The 23,452-nt window shown below is 34.0% G+C and overlaps 4 protein-coding genes across 4 annotated transcripts; 2 read left to right on the top strand and 2 right to left on the bottom strand.

Annotated features, from left to right (window-relative positions):
* Nucleotides 1-1,661: 1,661 nt before the first annotated feature.
* LOC122595492 (probable plastid-lipid-associated protein 10, chloroplastic) lies at nt 1,662-7,050 on the top strand. Its single transcript, XM_043767860.1, has 7 exons — nt 1,662-1,995; nt 4,677-4,817; nt 5,315-5,410; nt 6,129-6,209; nt 6,291-6,377; nt 6,459-6,520; nt 6,792-7,050. Exons 1-7 carry the CDS (start codon nt 1,723-1,725, stop codon nt 6,904-6,906), a joined length of 855 nt encoding a protein of 284 aa, XP_043623795.1. The 5' UTR covers nt 1,662-1,722; the 3' UTR covers nt 6,907-7,050.
* Nucleotides 7,051-8,051: 1,001 nt separating this feature from the next.
* Nucleotides 8,052-9,039, top strand: LOC122597831 (ferredoxin-thioredoxin reductase, variable chain-like). The gene has a single exon (XM_043770404.1). The coding sequence runs from the start codon at nt 8,145-8,147 to the stop codon at nt 8,646-8,648; it is 504 nt and encodes a 167-aa protein (XP_043626339.1). The 5' UTR covers nt 8,052-8,144; the 3' UTR covers nt 8,649-9,039.
* Nucleotides 9,040-11,132: 2,093 nt separating this feature from the next.
* LOC122596282 (ferredoxin-thioredoxin reductase, variable chain-like) lies at nt 11,133-11,812 on the bottom strand. The gene has a single exon (XM_043768831.1). The coding sequence runs from the start codon at nt 11,735-11,737 to the stop codon at nt 11,276-11,278; it is 462 nt and encodes a 153-aa protein (XP_043624766.1). The 5' UTR covers nt 11,738-11,812; the 3' UTR covers nt 11,133-11,275.
* A 2,439-nt stretch (nt 11,813-14,251) lies between these two features.
* On the bottom strand, nt 14,252-18,895 carry LOC122595352 (protein OBERON 4). Its single transcript, XM_043767702.1, has 2 exons — nt 15,834-18,895; nt 14,252-15,023 (listed from the first exon to the last, which is right to left on the bottom strand). The coding sequence occupies exons 1-2, from the start codon at nt 18,832-18,834 to the stop codon at nt 14,485-14,487; spliced, it is 3,540 nt and encodes a 1,179-aa protein (XP_043623637.1). The 5' UTR covers nt 18,835-18,895; the 3' UTR covers nt 14,252-14,484.
* Nucleotides 18,896-23,452: the final 4,557 nt, after the last annotated feature.

The raw sequence follows: 23,452 nt of genomic DNA, 5'->3' as shown, positions 1-23,452 counted from the left end.
TTCAACATTAAATAAAAAATTTTAATATTGATTTTAAGTTTCAACAATATACACATTCTATTTCATGATTATCATACATTATAGCCACATTACATTAATAACTTCCACTACTCACCAGCGCCACCACCCCTACCACCAATATCCGCCGCCATCACAACCGCTACCACCGCTCGCCGCCGCCACCACTGCCGCTACCACCGCTCGTCGCCACCACCACTTCTATCACCGTCGCAACACGCGGGTACCGCTTTCGTTTGTCTAAAATCAATATATGCGTAAATGTATAATGTAATGATAGACAAACAAAAAGATTAAAAAAAACAATTCAAGTATATAAATTACATGTAAAACCATCCCCCCTCTTCCTCTCTTAATTTCATTGGCAACACATCACTTAATTAAATTTTGTTCATAATTTGTTAATAAACTTAACATTTCTTTTATTTTAAACTTCAAAAATGCAAACATCATTACACATGAATTAAACTGAAAGTAGAGTTAAATCCATAAACTAGCTAAATGTTTGTATTTTCTTTTCTAATCTTGTGTAGTATAAAACTAGATTTTAAACTCGTGTCCAACATTGGATACATGGTTTACGATATTATCAATATTAGATCTTCATACATTTAACTTATAAAAGCTTATAATTTTAAAAATATACAATTCTAAGTGTTATACTTTGCAAGTTGTAGTACAATAATCACGAGTTTGTCACTGTCATTATTAGCTGAGACATATTGGTGGAATTGTTTGCCGTAGTCATTCCACAAGGCACATGCTACAATAATTTCTCTATTATAAATTTTTTTGAAACCAGTTATACTCATAATGCGATATTATTATGAAAGATAATTAAAAATTAAAATATAAACATAAATGCGATCATGTACTTGACATTCAAGTATATGTATGTGATCACGATGCGAGCCCATAACACGAATGTAGTTATTTTCAATCACATATTTTATGATAATTAGATAATGATTATTGTTTTCATATTCTTTGATAACAATTAAGATTCTTGATTTGAGTCAACAATTGTAACTTTAATAAATTAAATATAAGTACTTTTTGTAACGTTTTTTAAAAAATTGATGGTTAAAAATAAATATAAATTAAGTATTCAGGGTTAAAAAGTTTAAATTATTAATGGAAAACAAAAAGGTATAAATTAATGAGATTTCTTTTAGAAATTAATATAAATATTAATATAATAATATAATTTGATAATGATTATTAGGATTTTTAATTTATAGTTAATTTAAATGATGAAATTAGCGATAGTTAATTTAATAAAATTGAACGATTTGATTGGTTAATAAGTCATTAGTTCAACTGTTTTATAGTATATATTAAAATTAAGATTAAGATTGAGATTAAGATAAACTTTTTTACTAATAATTCAACAATATAATTTGAGTTATTACTGAGTATTTGTTTTTTGTTTTTTAGATTTGTATTAGTTAAGTAATAATGTAATATAGGTCGTTAAATATAATCTTATGTATAACGACCTTACTTGAACATGAATCTGTTCTATAGGCTCGTACCTCTGTAGTTTTGTATCCGTGATTCCTATCAAGACAGAAAACTACTATATGTATAACTTTTAGCTATACTTGAATTTATAATTTGAGAAAATTTAGAGCATGTGTCCAAAACACGATATTAGTCACAAAAACATCCAATCTCCAACTAGGATTCCAAAATTAAAAGAAAATGAATCTACAATTACCCACAACAACAACAACCACTATTTTCCGACCACCACTCACAACTTTACAAACTCGCTCGACTGTTTGTTCTTATCCAACAAGAAACCCATTTCGATGTTCAGCTATATCTTCAACTATTATTACTAAATCATCATCTCAAATAACAAACGAAACAGACTTAGAGAACAAGAAATATGACTTATTGAAAGCCATTCAAGACACCCAACGTGGCTCTGTCACTACCCCTAACCAACGTTCTGAAATTGAAGAGCTTTTGGTACGTCTTTTTTACTATCTGGTTTGCAAATAATTTTTTTTCTTTAAACTGAAAATGTTAGTTATCCCGTTTGGTAGCTCGTTGGCTTTTGGTTTACAAATACCATTTAATTGTTTTGTAACCAAAGGGGCTTTGGTGTAACTGTAATTCAGATGACCCATTACTTAGCCAAGTCTGTGTATATATATACTAGTGCTCAAGCCTGTCCATTAGACGGGTAGTCTCAAAATATATTAATCAAAGCTAAAAAGCATTGATTCCAGTTTATTTTTATTTTTTTTTTATCAACTTTAGTTAAATAAAACCCAAAATAATCAAAGTCAATATATTAAAGTAATCAGAAACCTACTCATAGCAAATTTAGACTTCATATCTAAAAGGTTATAAAAAGATATAATCGTAAATCCTAATAGTTAATATAGGTTGCAAATACAAAATTTAATATATAATATTTATATTAGTTAAGTCATATATCACAACTTAATCAATACGAAAGCTAAAGAAGAAACATACAAAAATTAACTTTATATAAATATTGATTTTAGTTTACCCCTTTTTTCCAACTTTAGTTAAATAAAAAGTTTACAGTTTCTTATATTCTAAAAGTGTAAACTATATAATTTGAAAAATACATACCAATTCATTAACAAAGACCATTTCGAACGTTTTGATTTTTTTCGTGTTGTTCCACTCTGAAACAGTCCATACATGCACAACACGGAGTCGTAAATGATGGTTAACATGTGTTGGCTTAAGATCTTCAAGATGAACTAATGTTGTCTTGAAGAAAAAGCCATAACGAACCTTATCTAAAATTAAAAAAAATAATAATAACAATAACATAAGAATTCAATGTTAAAAAATAATAATAATGATTAATTATGTGCAAAGTATATAAAAAGAAAAACCCTTTCGTAGTTGTTCGTAGTTTCTTTTTTTTTGTTGTCGTACGTGAGTTATATTATAGATTACCAATTAAACCGAAAAGTGTAAATTAATTAATTTTAAATTGGGTGAAATTGTAAATTGGTTATGGAAAACCAAAAAGTGTAAATTAATTATTTTTAAGTGTAAATTGGTGATGGAAAACCAAAAAGTATTATTTTTAAATTGGGTTAAAGTATAAATTGGTGATGGAAAATCAAAAAGTGTAAGTTAATTATTTTTAAATTGGGTTAAAGTGTAAATTGGTGATGGAAAACCAAAAAGTGTAAATTAATTGCTTTATATTGAGGTTAAAGTGTAAATTGATGATGGAAAACCAAAAAGTGTAAATTAATTTAGATTAATATTAAAAAATTAGAGGATTAATAAAGATGGAGGTTTAGGCTAGAGGAGGGAGATTAGGGGTGCCAAGTGTACCCCCAACCCCCTCTTTTAGTTATATTATAAGATGTATATATAGGGTAAGGTTCATGTCGGAACCGTTCACATATGAACATAGTGCATTGTGCACCGAACCACGTAGCAAATAGAATGGGATAGCGAATGAGAGAACCCTAGAAACCTTCTAGGATTTGTTGGCGATTCCCCGAAGGTAGGAACGGTGTTCCTTTACGCCAACGAAGGTAGATGAAGGTGGTGGTCGAATTGCATTCGACTTTAAGGGTTTATTTTCGATCCGTGATCGTGTATGTATGAGGTTTATTCGGTGTTGTTCCGAATGTATGATGATCGAATGTGAAGGAGTCCTCCTCCTTTTATAGGAGGAGGTTCCTTGGAGGAGAAGGTTAGGGTTTCCCTATTCCTTCTTCAAGTAAAACTCTACTTACCATGTTCATCCGATTTAGTTTCCTTAGAAGAATATCCTAGAATATTCCAAACTAGGTAAGTGTATTCGTCTTTGAAATAAAGTGATGTGTTAATCTTTTTTATGCGGCTGAGTTGATCTTAAACACCTTCGTGTTTATGCCCTTCGTAAGTGTACCTTATAGGGTTCTTCGTATGGTGGCTCGGAGGGGTACATCGTCACATAGGTAGTATTAAGTATAACTGAATGTGTTCATATGTGAATGAATTTCTTCACATATACCATTCACATATGAACATCAAATTATAATTTAGAGGATCTCATGATTCTTCCAATTCAAATGGTTCTCACATAAACCTTTTCCTGTATATATTTAGATATAGATCATATAGATATAGTAAGCACCCACTGCCGTCTTCCACGGGTTTTGGGTCCTAATACCTTGACGGTGTATGAGGGAGGTTAAGATGTAGACAACCTTACCCCTACCACGACGGTGTAGAGAGACTACTTCCGGGTTCTATCTATGATAGAAAAGGACCTCCAGCCTTGCAAGGCATAAGGATAGAACCCTTGACCTCTGTCTCGAGATGCAAGGGTGTTAACCACTTATCCAACCTGTTTTCATATATTCATCTAGAAGCCCGTTTTTGAACCCAAAAGAAGCTCTATTCTTGAGTCTCTTTTTTTAATTTCTTTCTATTTTGTTTTTTAATATTGAGGAAGTTTGAAGCACATAAGCCAGAAGTGTATCTTATCTTAATTTAATTATAACAGGAGTGTTAGTATCTAAAACTTTCCTTTATAAGTTTGTCTTAGGCCCCAAAAATGGTTGAGATGTCCTGGCCAGTCCCATAACGGACACATCGTAAATGTGGATGGATGTTTGTATTTTAAGTATTATATATGTATATAATGGTTTACAGTATAGGTGGACTTGGAGAGCTATGAAGCTGGAAGTGAAGAAGGAATTGATTTCTGTATTCTGGATGGGACATGGAGATTGCAATATACTTCTGCGTCTGATGTTCTTGTTCTTCTTGATTCATCTTCTAGGCTTCCCTTTTTTCAGGTATTGAAAATTCGCTTATTTCATATGTTGATAGTGTTTAATGCTTAATTAAACTATAAAAGGGCAAGTGTTTCTAAGTGTATCAAAATTTTCATGTTTTTTATATTGTGTATCATACATTCAGGCTTTCTTATGTGTGCATCATGCTTTCAACTCATTGTTATTGTATGTATCCCAATGACTTCCTCATTAGCTAATCGGTGTTTTATAATTTTTGCTGATGTAGCTTTATACGTTGTCTGTCATAAAAACTCGTGGTAGAAAATTGATAAAGCAAGTTTAGAGGTGGATGCATACTAAAGCTAAATGTGCAAACTAAATAAGTCGATTAAGAGTACTAGGCCCTTGTGGATATCAATAAGTACTGGAATGTTTTATATTAGACATGTATTATTATGATGATAAGTTTTCACGGGACATTTTCAAAAATTTAGTGTGGTGTTTTTTTGGAGATGGAAGTAGTTAATATTTATTACTTATGATATGATGATGAATAGGTTGGCCAAATATTTCAGAAGTTTGAATGTAAGGGTCAAGATAAGGGAGGCTATGTTCGCAATGTTGTTCGTTGGAGTATTCCCAGCTTGCTAGAGGTGCATTTTTATTTCTTATTTTGTTATTCTTTATTTGGAGTCGAAAGGTATAACATAGCACTTATTTATGTTTTCCAAGAACTTATATCCCATTTGCTAAAACTTAGTTTCTAGGTTACTCAAACTGAAACCTGAATTTAGGTTCAGCCACACATTTAACACTCCTATAAAGATAAAAGAATTTCAACTTATCATACATTAGTTTGGTTCAATGCTCAATAAACATGTTTTTCGGGATCCTATAAAGATAAAAGAATTTCAACTTATCATACATTAGATTGATCACTCCTACTTGATTAGACCTTGGTTTACCCACATTGGATTATCATAAAAGTAAGAGCTTGCAAGCAAACCTTTGCCGCATCTGTGATTGTTGCAATTTCTCAGAAGGGTGCATTATATGTGGATTAATTTATTGAAACCTATGCTGACTAGTCCAACCACATTACATTAGTACAGTGACTTTTTGAAGTGTACTTGGATGCAAAGAATTGTTTGGAACTTATGCTTGACTAGTTCACTAGGGGCTGATTATTGTGCATTGGTGCCATGACTTTCAAGGAGTTTGGGAAATGTGAAACTGGTTTTGCTCTTTCAGAACCGTAATCATGGCACCTATGCACAGTAATCGAACGAGAAGTCTTGCTTGGAACTCATGAAACTAGTTTTGCTCTTTCAGAACCGTCATAATATTACTAACACTTACTTTTTTCCCCAGGATAATGAAGGTGCCACGCTCCTTGTTTCTGCAAAATTTTCTCTCATATCCCGGCGTAACATCTATCTCCAGTTTGAAGAGGCCAGTTAATTGTCTACAACTACCACACTAACACAATTAATTTTCTATAACTAATGTAACAACTTTTGTTTTCAATGGCAGATATCTCTACAAAATATAAACATCAGTGAGGAGTTGCAAGCTCTAATCGCCCCTGCATTGCTGCCACGCTCATTTTTAAGCCTACAGGTAAAGTCTCACAAAAAATACCATCTAACACTTGGTTTGTTGCACCTTAATTCTAAGTTTCATTACTTGATTTGTTTTTAGATCTTGCAAGCGATCCGTACTTTTAAAGCTCAAGTTCCAGTGAATAGCACAAGCCCGGGAAGGTATGTTGACAAGGTTATCGTAACCTTAGAACTTCTTGAATGTCTAAGTAATGCTTTAGGGCATCTATTTGCCAAAATCATAGTTGTAGGAAAGCACCATTTGAGTGATTACTGATAGTTTTAGTATAGAACCCTGTTGTCAGGTTACTATCAAAATTCATATTTTGTTTATACTTTGAGAAAGTTGTGATTATGAAGCTTCATTTACTATGTTCATTCTATACAAACTTGAAATAGAAAAATTTATAAGTCAATTTGTTCTAAATGACAGGCGATCTGTGGGAGGACTCTACTACCTTTCGTATCTCGACAAGAATATGCTTGTGGGCCGAGCTGTAGGAGGTGGTGGCGTGTTTGTATTTATACGAGCTCAGAACATTCTGTAAATTATATACCCCTTTGATTATAGATATCAGACATTTTCTTTGAAGTATTATGCTGTCAAAAGGTTCTGTGTAGCTAAAGTATTACTCATATAAGTTTTTGAAGGTATATATGCCATACCATATGAAAGGTATTTGTCTCCTGAATCTCAACTCTGTAAACTGTATTACTTTTTTTTTAATGACCAAAACCGGATATAGTATTAACTGTTGTTTTGACACTTACCATCATATGACCAAATAATGAAGCTTAAGGGTGTTTATCAGTTTGCGTTCAGGTTGTCTGGGTTTCTCGGATTGAGAATTATTTAATACAAAACTGAAAGTCAAACCAAACCAAAATAACAAGGATCAAAGAAAAGCAAGCTGTTAAGTGGAAGGTTTCTTACCATTAACTTGGTTGGGTAGGGCTGCAGCAACAGTGGTAAGAATAGTAGAATCGACTGCAGTGGAAATAGCTATGGATTTGAATTTGGTTAGGTTTCGGGGTACAAAACCAAAAAGCCCAAATCTTATGTGAATTTGTTGAACAACAAGCTACATCAAACTGAAATGTATTTGATTTACTTTTCTATACCTTCTACTAAAATTCATCATAAGATAATGAAAACTTAGCACATTTTTTTAATCCAAAACCTTCGCATCTACTTTACTTGTTCCTTTTACAATCTTCTTTGTTGTATATAAGCTAACCTAAAGCTTTCATGAATGTTACTTTGTACTTAAAACTCAAGTAAAATTAAGTCATAATCAGCTAAGTGATATGTCAATACTCAAAGGTAACCCCAATTTTTCTTATTTTTGAGAAGGGATCTTCTCACAACACTTTTTAATCATAGATAACAAATATTCACATTATATAAAAAACACACATATATATATATATATATATTGTTGTGTATGATTCTAAAGAATATATAACTATTTGATTAATTTTAATTCTTTTTTGAAAGTGAATTTCATTTCAAACTTCGTGTCGCGATTCGACAGTGAGAGGTCTAACATACGATTGTATTAACCGGATTCGCGCTAAAGAGCTCACCCAAAGTCGAAATGCTTATTTCAAATACCAAAAAATCTTATAGTGTGATATTGGTAGGTTAAACTAAAAAAATGAGTAAAATTAATATATCGACACCATATTTTCATAACTTCGTAAGTTGTAACCTCACTGCAATAACAGAAAATAAAAAATTCAGTTGACCCTGTATCTTTGCCGCTACATCCAACTAAAATCGATAATGACATCACCGGCGATACTCGCTGCCGGCACCACAACCGCTGTCAATTCACCGCCGTCCACAATCTCCAACAGTCTAATCACCCGCTCTTTACATCCTTATTCTCGTAATCACTATCTCACAAACCCTAACCCTAACTTCAACCGATCAAATCATCTCCAATCACTCAAATCAGCTACGGCAGATTCCAAGGCGGCGATCGCCGACACTCCGATACCATCTCCGTCCCCGGATTCATCAGAAAATAAAGGTTCCGAAAAAATCGGAGCTAGAGTTAGAGTTAGGGTTCCATTAAAGGTGTATCATGTACCTAAAGTACCTGAATTTGAATTGAAAGGAAAAGAAGGGAAAATAAAGGATTATGTATCTGTTTTTAAAGGAAAACATATTTCAGCTAATTTGCCTTATAAAATTGAGTTTTTTGAAATACTTGAAGGCCGTGGTGAAAAACCGGTTAAGTTTTTCGTGCATTTAAAAGATGACGAATTCGAGTATATTGATTAATTTGGATTTGGACAAGGGCATTTGGAAAGTATTTGGAGGAACTTGATTAGTAATAAGAAAAATTCATTGCATCAGTTGGTTGGAGTTGGACCACTATCTGAACGAGACGTTAGGCGAGCTTGGCATACCGCGAGGTGGTCAGGTGTGGGTCGGTTTTTGTATATTGATTGATTCATGGTTTTAATATTTGTTATTGACATAGTTTTATGTTTCATGAGTGTTGGTGGCTATCTTAGTGCTGTAAAATGATCTACATTTCGTATGTGATAGATGCATATGCTAGTTAAAAAAATAACGATTTCGTAAAGTTTTCATTTTTATACGCTGATATATCGATGATTGTAACGCTTTTGTTTTTGATAAGTAATATATATTAAACTTTCATTCCAAAGATGTAGTGATTCTCATTCCCCGAGACTTGGTTTTTCACTTGGTGTTTGGATTAGCTGTTTAACATAACTTTTTAGCATTTAGACTTTAGACTACAATAGCACCCTTCCTTACTGAAAAAGCATTGAGCTTTTCTTTTAGCGAAAAAGTTGTTTGTTTACCAAGGTTGATGTGTTTACCAGTTGTGCATTTTCACACGATATCCTTATAAGCGATTAAGTATAAGCTTTTTGCGAAATGCTAACCCAAAACATACACAAAAGCATGTTTTGGCGGATGTTAAGCATTATGATAGCGTACTTCAAAACCGAAAGCATTGGGTGTGTATAGCATAGATTTCTGTCTAATACTCTAATTATCATGATCAATGGTCACACAAGAGTCTGCTTTTGTGATATGTGTTTGTATGTTCTCATATAGTCATAGCAGGTGCTAGGTTAGTTAAGAATTTAAGAAAAATAAGTTAGATGCAGTAGCAAGCTCAACATACAGTGCCAAAGTGATGGGACATTAAATGTATCAGGTAATTGGAAGTTAGAAAAGCTTACATAATTGATTAGTTTGAAAATCCTTGTTTGTGGTATAGACAGTCAAATATTATCTACCGGATAGACATCTAATGCATATAGTTAGTTGCATAGACCTATGAGGTTGTTAAAGAAATATTGCCATGTAAACATGCATTAGGTTGTCTTAAGGTTTTAAGTTGCTCTTTCATTCTCAGAAATGGTTTTTATGTTTTTATACATATATAATATAGTAATAAGCTTGAGTATTTAGTCAGCTATCACATTTCTTGTTTCTTAGTTGATTCAGGTTTGGACCTTAATTGGTATCACTAAGAGTTTGATCACTTTTGTGTAATCAGTAATCTATTAATCATAGGATGTATTCCGGAATCTCTGTCTGTCTACCAATACTTATTGGTTCTCCCAATCTCAATAGACAGTCTGAATTTAGGCCGAGGGCTTATATGCTTTATATTATACATGAAGAAAAGCCTAGGCTTCCTTTTGTAATTTTCTGTCTAACACACTTTCCAAAAGTTGGTTAGTGTTCATGCTTTCAAGTGCCGCTAATAATTTGGAAAGAGGGTATATGTAAGATATCGTTTTTGTATAGGCTTAAGGGAATTTTTAAGACCTACTTGGTTATCGTTTCATTATTTAAGGAAAGAGAGTAACCTCTAGTAATGTATGTTATGTGTTGAAAATCCACTCTATCATGAGTTAATAGAACTTACATGGACGGACGATCAGAGTGTGATGCAAGTCTTAGAAACTTGGGATAAGAGTTCACTTGATCCCCTGGGATTCTAGTCATCCTACCTGATAATTGTAGTCTCAGACCAGATAGACTCAGGGACATCATCAACACTAGTTGTGTGAAGTTCCGCACTGGTCTAATACAATTTTACCATATGTGTTCTAAATTTATCTTTTTTTGGGGGTCTTTTGAATTCCATAGTTGGGTTCATTTTCTCTAATCTCTTCTAAAATGACTATATCATGGAACAAGCAACTGCTTGTACCGCTCGGTACTGAAACCCATCAAATATAGGAACCGAATAGAGTACTGAAGTTAGAGTATCAGTTACTGGTCTGGTACCCGTTTTTTGGGTACCAAAACCGAATAGGACCGTAAAGAGAAAAAATGACAATCTTTTAATGAGCTATCCACACAGTAATGCAAAAGATAAGGAGTACCTTCTAGTGATTCACATCCCTTTTCCTTGAGAGTATATGTAATACTTTTTAGTTCATCTGTTGCATCAAGTGTGAAGCTCATTGAACCATCTGAAACAATACAACTAACAGGATGGCTTGTTTTTGTGCCAAGTTTCGGCAGAAGTTTTTTAAATGCTTCCAAACAGTTTTCAGGGAGGCACTTGAACATAGATGACATGTCTTGGGTGACATGACATCTAAGTTTTCCGGTTAACTCTAACTAGGATCCATACATTTTTAAGAAAGAAGTTGATATATACAAGCATTCCATAAATCACCAACACAAACAATTTGCGTGATGCAACTAATGTATGATCTATCTTACTGCTCAAATCTACATCAAATACAGGTTAGGACAATTTTCAGATCACTTCAAGTTGTTTTTCTGTATTATTATACATATATATACATCCATAAAGCCTGTATAACATACAATTCAAATTGTAACAATCAGAATCAAACAGGATGCAACAAATAAACAACTCTTCTCAATCTTTTCACTAATCAAAGTTAGTCAACATACTCAAACTCATCTTCCCTAAGATGTGCAACAAACTTTACAGGCTTATCTCCGCGACTTTCAATCCCTTCCAAAAACTCAATCTTAATAGGAAAATTAGCCGAAATCTGTTTCCCTTTCCAAACTGCGACGTTTTCCTTAATAGTACCTTCTTTGCCATTCAAGTCGTATTCTGGTACTTTAGGTATATGATAAACCGTTAACGGTACTATAACTCTAACCTTAGCTCCAACTTTTACTGAACTCTCTTCTTCCGATGAGGTCGGGTTATCGATAATTGAAATGGAATCCGATGCGGCTGATTTCAACGGTTGGATCATATTAGTATCTAATCGGTTTTGGTATCTGAATGATGGATTGTGGACACAAGGGTAGGCGAATAGAGTCGGCGAAACTAGACGATGAGTGGGATTGATTGCCGGTGCGGCGGAAAACAAGGCCGGAGATGTCATTGTGTAAGAATTTTCCGATCAGGTATGTATGATTCCGTACGTTACTTTGGTATGGAAGTTTTATCCATATATTTTGAGTGAAAGGTGAGTAATTATATGGACATGAAATAAGAGGGAATTTGACACGTCACTTGCTCCTTATCCTATCCTTTTGTTTTTCATTTAGTTTTTTTCTTTCTTTATATATATTTCAAATTTTCCCGGCAAAAGTATAATAATAAGAGTAGTATAGTATATACATACCTCAAGTTTTTTGGTAAAATTAACTTATATATATATATTTTTTTTTGATAGTATATACATTTGGCAAAATAGTTAGAACTTATAACTTGTTAATGTAAGAGAATAGATGTATTATTTTAATAGATGAAGTATAATTAGTTAGGATAATAAGGTAGATTTACTTTTTCGTAAGTTACAAGCTTTTTTCTCAAAAGCTACTCCAAATATCTTATAATTTTGGAGTTTATAAAACCATAATCTACTAAAAATATTGATTGACAAACAAAACGTATGAGCTTAAGCTTATGAAATCAGAAATTCAAGTTCTCATAAACTCTGATGCTAAACACACCCATAAGTGATCCTATCTTATATAAAATCGATCCCCTTTTGACTACATAAGAAGTGTGTGGATCTCAGTATATCTGGAAGAAAGAATGTTCTTTTACTTTATGACGAAAGTACTTGAAATTACCTTACAAATTACATTTTGTTGAACCATTAGGTTAATTAACTTTAGAGTCCTGGTTTACACATATGTATAATTTAAGAGTAAAAGTACGATAGAATGTCGTTAAAAAAAAAAAACCATAGATATGTATTAAATTTTTTGCGTTAAGCTACATATTAAATATTCAGTTCACTGGTATTATATGTATTCGGTTACCTCCACTGGAATTTCAGACGTTAAGAAGTTTTATTTATTCCAAATGTGACAACCATACAAGTTAGTCATTACATATCATCATGTTACGGTCAATGGTTTACAAGTCTTGTGAGATCCTATATACATAAAACAAAAATTAGAACTTTTGATGCATACAATGATTGTTTTGAGACATAAATACTTGCACCAAAACGAGATAGCTTTAATACATTCCCATGCACTTGTCTTTTTACAAAAACTCACTAAAATACTAAATATATAACTATTCAACAAATTCTTTAATTAAATTGACAGAAGTTAGAAAATGTAACCACTTGGTCAGAAATCAGTTGGTGCCATCCATAGCATGTGTCGCATGGATTGACAGGTACTAAAATATTGTCAAGATATAAAAGGTTCTCATTAAATTACCCTTTTGTCAAGTAAAAAAACGTTAAGAAATGGAAGCCAATCAGATATATTAGTTTTCAATAATAACATGTTATATGTATACTTTTTCTTCCATAAACTTGAGAAGCATTTCGCACTTTTAAAAAGCAAAGAAACGACAAATTCTAAAATAGTTCAGCTGGCATTTCTTTGTCATGCAAAGTTGCAAACAACACTTCTTCAGCCGAGTTTTGGTTTTTTTGATCAATACTTTTTTATGATATTGGAACTTGTTCTCTAGGCTTCATTTGGTCTTCACCAAATTGCATAAAGGGTTAATAACAAAATTATTATTATTTTTTGTTAGAAGTGTTGACCTTTTTACACACTAGTTCAGCGCCTTTCCCCTCGCCCCTTGGCAAGGGAATAGAAAGGATCGTATTATCCGATTCAAAAGAAGTCAAAGTCGTCTTGGTACTGCCACAAGACCAGCGATTCACATAAACCAAACATGATGGGGGTGAGAAAAATCAAAATCAACATCAAACGAAATGATATTCTTAAGATTGAAAGTAGACCATGACCGGATATGTATCTACGAATAAATGTATGCATAACACAATTATAAGTATCACAAACTGGATCAGGATTGATATCAATACGACCGCTAGCATTCTCAAACAAAATTCAGCTGACACCACAATACCCCACTATCTATGTGATAAGATGAGTAGATGACCGGCAATTTACTTGGCTTAAACTCCTTAAAGGAATCATACTCAAAAAAGAATTATACCCTGTTGAAATTCTGATATATCCAAGTATCATAGTACTCTAAAAAGAATTTTACTCGGCTGAGAAAAGCCAGACAGAATGACAAGAAACTAAAGAATAGGGAGAAAAAAAAAACTAAATATTTATACTTATTTCAATTTACATATATTTCAATAACCTGTTTATTAAATTTACTACTTATGCTTAATTAATATGTTAATGTAATTCAACTTTTTCATTTTTAGAGTATTAAAACCCAGCTTTTTTTACTTAGTATTCTTTGTAATTTACTGTTTATTGGCAGGTTGAACATACTATGTTGTTTAGTGGGGTAAATTAAATAAAAGCCCGAAAACCTAAAAAACCGAAACCAAACAGGAAAAAAGCATAACTATTGGTTTGGTTTTCGGCGTTACCCAAAAAGATAAAAACGAGCATGCTCACCCCTAAAAATTGAAATGTCTGTATTTTTCAGCCCAGTGTCAACCAAAGAAGAATCAACTTCATTTCGGATGATAAAAGAGACCCCAAAGGGTGTTTAGCTGTATCTTAACAAGGAATTATATCTAAGATTGACAGTCTCTGTACAGTCTGCCTTTAAAAGCATATAATTCAAGATAATCTAGCTTCAAGTAGACCTAAAAATTAATAAAAAGAGAGGAAAAAAAAAGTGTACTAAACTTGGAATCTTGAAAAATAATGATCTACCTGGCGATTACGAGTTGAAGTTACGCTTAGTTGCTTCCATCTTTAAAAGTAAATCTTTGATCTCTCTTTCCATCCTCACCTTCATATTGAAATATTCCTGATGAGCATTTTCCAAAACTTGAAGTTCTTCAAGTTTTTGTCTTCTGATTTCCTCTGCCTCTGGTAAATGCAACTTTGTGACCCGACTTGCAAACTCTTCATCAATTTTCTTGCTTTTTGCTTGTGCAATACGGTTCAGGCCTTCAGCTTCTCTTCTTGCATCGTCTGCACGCATTTGAAACATCTGAGCCTCTGCCAGTTTGATCCTTACAATCCCATCCAACTCATCAAAAACAGGTTCTCTTGGAATTAGAGGAGTAGCCCGTTGTATGTCTGAACTGGTTGTTTGTAACTGGACAGGTCTATCTGCATAAATAGATTTCATCCACATAGCAGCTTCTTGACTGGCCTTGTTATTGGATATATCTTTACTTCTTTCTCCATGATTTTGTTTCAGTACTTCTTTCTCTTGTGCGATTTGCACGTTATCCTTGAAAGCATCATCATCTGCAACGATAATTAAGTAAGAAAATCTCTGTTTGTGTGAGCTCTGGACAGAATCCCGAAAAGAAAAACAGTGTTCGGAAGGCACTTCGAATGTGGTTAAGTGATATGTAGTATTCCAAAACAAGTAATCAGTTGTAACAGAACGTAGAATATTGTATTTGATATATTCTGATTATATAAGGAACAATAAAACAAAGAACTTATATAATACACATATACTTTTCCGTTGGTCCCTTCAAGGCCATCGAAGTATTTTTAGTCCGATTGGGTAATTGAAAGATGGTCTTGTGTTCCTTTTGAGTCATTATAAGATTTCTTGTAGAAAAATAATGCTCTTAAAAATGATAAACATTAACAATCATATGTTAAACTTGCACACAAAAACTAGGCTTTACATGTAAAATGTTTATCTAAATAAACTGTTTTTGTAGTTTTTTATGACTAAAAAAGGACACAAGCCCATCCTTTAAATTAGAAGGAAATAAATTTCATGGCTTGGAAGGAAAGATATAAACAGGTTTGTGGGTACTCTCGGCAATAAACCCTCATATAAGAGCCAGTGACATTCATATAAGCTAGCTTAGATTTACAAAATCTTCCAACAAACTTATATTGGTGACTCGAGTGAAAAGTTAGACAGAGTGATCAACTCTTCAAATTAAGGTATTATAATAGCTTTTTTGCCTTGAATTATCCGTTTTGTTACTTCTACATCTAAACTGATTATTTCGATTTTCACTGTACCCAGAACACAACCTTGAATAAGCAAAGCTAAAAAATAGGCATACATCTTATATCAAGAAAGCTTACCAGAAAAGAAGCTCATTATATAACTTCGTACTTGATGAATATCCGATTTGTTTGACAATCTAGTCAGCATCTGAAGAGAAATCTCATGAAGACGTTTTCCACGAATATCATCACTACCAGAAAATATTCTTCTAACATATTCAAGTTCCTTTGCAAATGCTTCAACTGTCCAACCCTTCGCAAAATTTTGGAAAACCTCCCTCACAAAACCAAACATTTCGGAAGGATGATCACATGCAACACAAAAAAACTGCATCTCAGTTTGACCTAAAGCTCCAGTTGCACTACTCCCATTTCTTATAGAAGATTCCCGTATGCCACAATCAGTATGACACCAATGCAAACATACATCACATCCTACCCAACTACAAGTATTAGACGCCATGTCAAACTTTGAGCATACTAGACACATACAAGCACTGCAAAAACCATTTTTCTGAACACATATTTTGCAATCACATTCGTCAACAGGTAAGTAACTTCGACATGTTAGGTTTCTACATCTTAAGTTCAGATATATTTCTGCTAAATCAGATGACGATACATCAGGTTTAGTCTGGAGAAAATCTTGAATACCAGTTTTCAAGGTCACCAGTATCTCTATCAGCACACTATGCGATTTCAATAGCATCTCCAAAGTAATGTCTGACCTTTTCTCAAGTGCCTTACGAACCGCAGAATACTGTCTTCGTTTACTTGGGTTTAAGATAACATCACGAGCCAACTCTTTTAAACTTGTTATTGAAGGGGGTGACATTTCACTTAATATTCGAGCCACTATGTGTATCGGTTCTGAAACCACCATTGCAAGGAGGGGCTCAACCAAGTCAGCTGGATTAGCTACACGCTTCCGATCTTTATGAAACCCTGAACCCGTGTCATGAGATCCAACACTTTGTGTCGGTGATCTTATCTCATTGCGATGCCTTGAATGTGATCCCAATGGCTGCTTATTGTTATTGTTACTACTTAGCTGTCTGTCCAATACAACGGGTGTTTTATAAATTCCTTCTGCAACTCCAGAATTATTTAACTGTAAGAATTGAGCATTTGAGACGCCACCATTTCCATTTGAAACACTTCTTTGAAGCACCGGCGGTTCTGTATTCTTGTGGTCATCCGAAGGCTGAGCCTGCCACACAACACCCTGAAACAATGGACGGCTGCCAACAGATTGTTCAAAATCAAATGAAGTCTCAGTCAAGGAGCAGCTAGGATTGTGGGTATAGTGCTGAGAGCCCGAAAAAGATCTAGTAAATCCATCAGAACTGGTTTGGAAAGAGCTGGCATGAGACTGTATGCTCATCTCCTGACTTGGTGAATCTGGACCATGAACCGGTTGGTCCACACCAATAGGAAGAAGTACACTCGGTAAACGAAGAGATAGTTCAAGGGGTTCCATAGAGAGCTTCTCATCTTTAGGCTTGCTTACTCCTGTTTGGTCATTACTTTCAGGCTTTTTAACAGGATCCATAAAGAACAAATCAAAACCTCTTTTACTAGGTCCTTCCATATCAATGTCCTTACTATTTAAGAAACCTATTGATTCATCATTGCCATTTGAAGCTGAAACAATCACACTTTTACCTTTATCCTTGAAGTTTTGGGTCAGTTCTTTTGTCACAAAAGTATGATTAGTAACTCCAGATACATCGTGTTGTTCTGCTTCTGAATGTCCTGTTACCTGTACATGCATACTTGAACTCGTATTCTCCTGCTTAACTTCAACATTAGTATCATTGTCTTGTTCTGGTTTTATTTCCACAGGTTTAAGAGTTTCAGAAACACTCTCAGCTCCCTCTTTACAAGCATCTTTCTTTTCATTATCAGACAATAACGGAACTGCAACTTCATTTTCACCTGTTCTCGGCGTTGAAGAATCCCCAGAAGACGACGTCCTATTACCTGTATTTATTGCACTTTGATGCACTTCTTGTTTTTCAACATCGGCATTCACACGTGCTTGATCCGGCTTAATGTCTTCCTTTGAAACTAATTTTTCTTCAGCTTTCAAACATGTCTCATCAACGGGAGTTCCATGTTGAACCTCCTGTCTACTACACAATGGCCTCAAAGGCGGATGATCAGGTGACTTCTCAACAATAGGAACTGATTCAGGACGAGGATCTGTATCAGGTTCGAGCTCCCCTTCTTCCCTTTCACTATCATTTCCATTCCCACTTTCCGCTCTAACACTATTGCTTTTTTTAACTTCAACACTCTTCGACTGTTCACTCCCAGAATCCTTTGACCAAGCAGGCGACTTTACATCTTTCCCTCCTCGAGGAGACTTCGACCACCCCGGTGACTTCACCTCCCTCCCCCCTTTTGGAGACATTGACCACACCGGCGACTTCACCTCTCTCCCTCCTTGCGGTGACTTTGACCACACCGGTGACTTCACATCTCTCCCCCCTTGCGGAGACCTCACATTATTACCAATCTCCTCCGAACCCGTTTTACTTACTCTCATATCACCACCACCACTCTTACTCACTTCCTCGGCTTCCTTTCCACCACTACCAAACCGCCTCCACGACGAAACACTCCCCTCTCTCCTCGTCCTGTCCCTTTCCGACCTAAACCCTTTAGGAAAATCCCTCCTAGGCCCCGAAAAACTCTCGGATCTATGTATCCTATCACTTCCATATCCGCTCCCACGTGGAGACGAACACGAACTCAACCCCCTCCTCTCCGAACCACCGCCATCCCTCTCCCTTTCCCTATCCCTATCCCTCTCCCTATCTCTATATCTATCATACCCCTTACTACTCCTATATCCTTCCCCCTCATACTCAGACCTCTTCCTAACCACAACTTTCGGATTCTTTCGATCCTCTTCGTACCGCACGGAAGCGGACGAAGAACTCGAAATGAATCCTCTTTTCCCATTTTCAGACTTATTATTATAATGAAAACCTCTATCCTCATCTTTTCTCCCCCAAACACCTTTTTCATTTCCATATGAACTTACATCATCACTAGATTTCAACCTTTTCATCCTTTTATACTTCAATTTCAATATACATACAAATTATATATCTAACCTAACATAAAAACTATAAAAAAAATATATATATAACTACAAAAGCCAGCTAAATAAATAAATTACAAGACTTTTTTACATCAATTAATAAACACTAACTAACAGATCACCACAAATATATAACAGCAATAATCTAATTTAATTTATATTACCGGAAGATAGAGTCGGTGGAGGGGAAAGAAAATGGTCAGAAATTGCTTACTTACAACTTTTGTATCTATTTTTGAGTCAACGTAAGAGGTTTTTTTAATTTATTTTTATTTTTGTTAAAATGTTAAAAAAAAAAGGAAAAAAATTGAAGATTGTAAAGGAAGGAGACTAGAATACGCAAGGTGCGTAGTGCGCATAGTGAAGAGTAAAGTAGGGAAATCAAAATGGGGTGGTTTTTAAAATGCGCATAGTTGGTGTAGGTTAAGAAGAAAATGTAGTCAACGAGTTGTTTGAAACTTGAAACGACAATGGTCTCGGATATCCACGTCAGCAGTAGCTTTGATCTGCGATTCAGTTCAAGTCGCGACGAAAATTATTATTTATTTATAATATTTATATTTATATTTATTTATATTTATATTTATATTTATATTTATAATAAAATTGTAAATATAAAAAAGAGTGTTATGTGTGTACTGTACTTTTTTTTTGAACATTTGTGTGTACTGTACTGACTCCCGTATTTCCTGAAAAGTCTACCACGTTTCAACGTTGATTTTATAGGTCGCTTTCTCCTATGAAAATATCAAATTATTTATTTATAAAAATATCAACAATTTTTTTTTAAAAAACGAACTTTTAATTTCAACAAAACTAGATTGGTGTCCGCGCAATACAGCGACGATAACGGCGAGAGTGATGATGTGGTTATTAACGTAAAAGTAATTTCATTGCAGCCGGAGATGTGATGATGAATTGTTGCATGTGATATAAATAGGGGGAGGAGGGGGAGAATTTGAGTTAAGGTTTTTGCTATGTGTTTCTGCATGAGAGAAAATTAGAGGTTGAATTTTTTTAAAGGCATTTTAGTCACAATCTATAAAATAAAAATAAAAATGTATTAACATAAAGGGTAAATGTGTCATTTCAGGTTCTTAAAAATTAAGAAGTGGAAGGAAAGTTTGTTTTATAAAGGAGTATAGATATAGATAATTGATATGTATTAATTATGTGTGCTCTTAGGGGGAGGTAGTGGTCACCCCTCTTCCCCAACACTAACTAATCAAATTCTTACACTACAATTTTCCTCAAATTATTAGCGCCACTTTCCCCCATCTTCCCTAATCTCCACCTCATCATCATTTATTTTTCATTTATTTTTAATACTATTTCATTTATTTTTTATTTATTTTTAATACTATTTCATTTCCTTTTCGTTTATTTTTAATACTATTTCATTTCTTTTTTATTTATTTTTAATACTATATAATTTTAAAAGTTATATAAAATAACAACATTAATCATTCATAAAACATCACATTTTATTAAAAATATTAAAAACACATTACAACATACTAAAAAAACGACTTACATAAAAAAATAAACATTACGACATACTTAAAAAAGGGATAGAGTTTTGGTATATAATTTGAAAGGGAGGAGAGAAAATGGAGATGAATGGTGTTTTGTTGTATAAATATGGTGAAGTGGTGTTGGTTTTATAGAGTAAAAGATTAAGTAAAATAATTTTTTTTTTTTAAATAAACGGTCGTGAGACCCGTTGATGGGGGGCCCCACGAGTTTGACTAACCAATCACAGTCTTCCCCTCTCTTCCTTCCTTTCTCTCTCTCTTCTCTTCCCCCCATTTCTCCTTCTCTCTCCTGCAGTGAACCACCGGCGGCAGTGTGCCCGCGCGGCCCCGCTTCCCCGCTCCTCCTTCCCCGCGACCACTCCCTTCCCCCCTTATTTCTATTTCCATTAACCGATGCTTGAAAGACACATAGTAAAATCCTCTTAAGCTATCGAATAATGCCGTTGTGAGAGACAAAAAAAATATAGTAATTAAAATAAATGGTCCATAATAAAAATTTTACTTTTTTCATCTTTCATAAAAATATACTTCTCATTTCAAAATAATTGTTTGGTGAAAAATACAAAGAGTGTGTAATGACAATGTTGTCTAATAATAATATGACAATAATATTTTTGTTTTTTGCGTAGACTTTTAAAGGTTAGTGTTATGGACCCGTTGAGTGGGTTAAACTCCAAAGAAGTAAAGAGAAGAGACACAATAACTTAGACAAATTTCTCTGCCTTTCATTCATGATGCAAGTACGATTTATAAAGGAAATATGCAAATGAAACCGTATCCTACTTGGGAACATGGGTGGAGGTTACAAATACTTAATTGGAAACATGGGAATTAATATGAGAAATGCATGCAAGTGGGTTACTCCACTATTGATTAAAATTAAACGTGATACTAATAACTACGTTTACTTTTACTTGGTCTTCGTAACCGTTTATTTCAGACCCGATGAACTCGCAACTGCCTCAAAACCTTCTGCATTAGCTACGCCATCCTTTGGCTTGTGTTCTTGAACTGCAACAGTTAGTGCCTTTCAAAAATGTATCGAGAATAAAAGTGTAGTACAAAATAGAAATATATATATATATTATGAGATGAACTAAAATGAAATAGTAAATAATTATTTTAGGGATAAATAAATACATGTATCTTAACTTGATGTTTACAAATATATTTATAGACTTTAGCTAAGCTTAGGTACTGCCACTTTAAAAAAAGTTATAAATTATATATTTGAATTTAATAAACATACATAAGTCCCCCCCAGAACTTTACCTAACCTCCCCAAAATTTTACTCGTACATAATCCTCTGCTTTACCTAAGATAGGTATCACATATTTTACCTAACATTTCTCCAATATTTATAACTTATAGAAATTTATTGTTATAGATGTCTTATGATAAGTTTTCATGTTCTTGCTACACCAATAAAAGTCAGAGATTGTGGATTGGTTAGATTTGAGCAATCTTAATGCCAAACAAATATCAAAGTTTGATGTTGCATATAATTAAGCTAACTTTAATTAAAAGGAATGGACTTGCGTTGAAGTTCTTCATCTTCCAACTCCTTGTAATTTGTAGTCAAGGAAAATTGAAAATCTCATCAAGCTAACTTTAACAATACACAATGAATAATACCACTAAAATGCTTTTAACTTCGAATGGGAGCGGTTTTGATGTATCTAGTATTTTTTTTTAAAAAGGTTCGTTGTAATATTTTGGTAGGAGCTTATTGTTTAATTATGGATGTACTAAAAGGTTCTAGCAAGTAGCAACCTGCTCAGGTTATATCTATATCTATTTATAGGGTTTTGTTAGTGACAGCCCTTAGGGTTGTTAGTAAAAACTAATTGGGTGTGTTAAAATTTGTACCTTGTTGTTAGAAAAATCAGGGGAAGGTTTTTAATATATAATGTACAAATTTTTAAGCATGTAATATGTTGTTAGTGACAGCCCTGGGGGCTGTCTTTATCATTTTCCCTATTTATAAAGCAAATAGTCTTGTTTAACATTTAAAATTACCACTCGCCATTACCGCCACCGCCACTCGCCGCCACCACCGCCGTTGCTGCCATCACATCACTGCCGCAGCCGCAACGCGCGGGTACAGTTCTCGTTATTTACAAAAGTTCGTTTGCCTTTAAAAAAAAAGACAAAGTTAATCATACAATAACCAATGTTCCATTCCAATGAGGGTTAGAAACACCTATTGGTTAAACAATAACGATTTTGCTAATGATTGGGTTATAACCTTGGATTGGTTCATTGAAAAATCTTGTTTAGAAAATACTGAATTAGGACATGCATTTTTGTTCCATAATCAATATGATGGAAAAGTAAGTAAGTAAGTAAGTAACTGCTCAGTGCCGCCTTTCGCGGGTTTTGAGCCCCAATACCTCGACGGTGTATGGGGGAGGTTAAGATGTAGGCATACCTTACCTCTACCTAAGTAGAGAGGCTGCTTTCAGTTTCTACCTAAATGGTAGAAAAGGCCCTCCAACCTTTGCATGGGATGAGGATCGAACCCATGACCTCTGTCTCCAGAGGCAATAGTGTTTACCACTAATCAATATGATGGAATGCTTGCTTATTAGATGAATCGATAAACAGAGATCATTTCCAATACCAAAAGGCCGCCGAATACATGTAGGCAGGCAATGAACCACTTTTGATCAGTTTAAGCTGCAGACAAAATCTGATTCATACATGATGGCCTTTGAAGGCGTAGAATCGGTTGGGTTCAAGTGGGTGTTGCGAGAACATCAACCTTTATTTCACTAAAAGAACTCATTACCTTAATTAAGTTTTGATCAAACCAGTCACTTAGATGATCGACATCCTAATTTTCTTTCACCAAACTAAAAAAAAAAAAAAAAAAAAAGACAACTCATTTTTGGGAGTAAATGTAGAATAACCAGTTTTAAGGCATTTAAATACAGAATGACCGAATATTCTTTGAATTTAGATCATTTTACTATGGAAGATTTAAAGTCGTAATAATCACTTTTATCAGTTCATTACAGTAACAAGGACTTAAAAGTCACACGTGAGC

This window comes from Erigeron canadensis, chromosome 4 (assembly GCF_010389155.1).
Source record: "Erigeron canadensis isolate Cc75 chromosome 4, C_canadensis_v1, whole genome shotgun sequence".
NCBI classification, from domain to species: domain Eukaryota; kingdom Viridiplantae; phylum Streptophyta; class Magnoliopsida; order Asterales; family Asteraceae; genus Erigeron; species Erigeron canadensis.
Note: the sequence above shows the minus strand (reverse complement) of the source record. Positions and strands in the feature narration are given on the sequence as shown.

Coding starts and splice junctions, on each gene's coding strand:
- LOC122595492 (XM_043767860.1), top strand. CDS start 1,723: ATGAATCTACAATTACCCACAACAACAACAACCACTATTTTCCGACCA. Junction 5,411..6,128: donor GTATTCCCAGCTTGCTAGAG/GTGCATTTTTAT, acceptor TTTTTTCCCCAG/GATAATGAAGGTGCCACGCT. Junction 6,378..6,458: donor GCTCATTTTTAAGCCTACAG/GTAAAGTCTCAC, acceptor ATTTGTTTTTAG/ATCTTGCAAGCGATCCGTAC.
- LOC122597831 (XM_043770404.1), top strand. CDS start 8,145: ATGACATCACCGGCGATACTCGCTGCCGGCACCACAACCGCTGTCAAT.
- LOC122596282 (XM_043768831.1), bottom strand. CDS start 11,737: ATGACATCTCCGGCCTTGTTTTCCGCCGCACCGGCAATCAATCCCACT.
- LOC122595352 (XM_043767702.1), bottom strand. CDS start 18,834: ATGAAAAGGTTGAAATCTAGTGATGATGTAAGTTCATATGGAAATGAA. Junction 15,024..15,833: donor TATAATGAGCTTCTTTTCTG/GTAAGCTTTCTT, acceptor TTATCGTTGCAG/ATGATGATGCTTTCAAGGAT.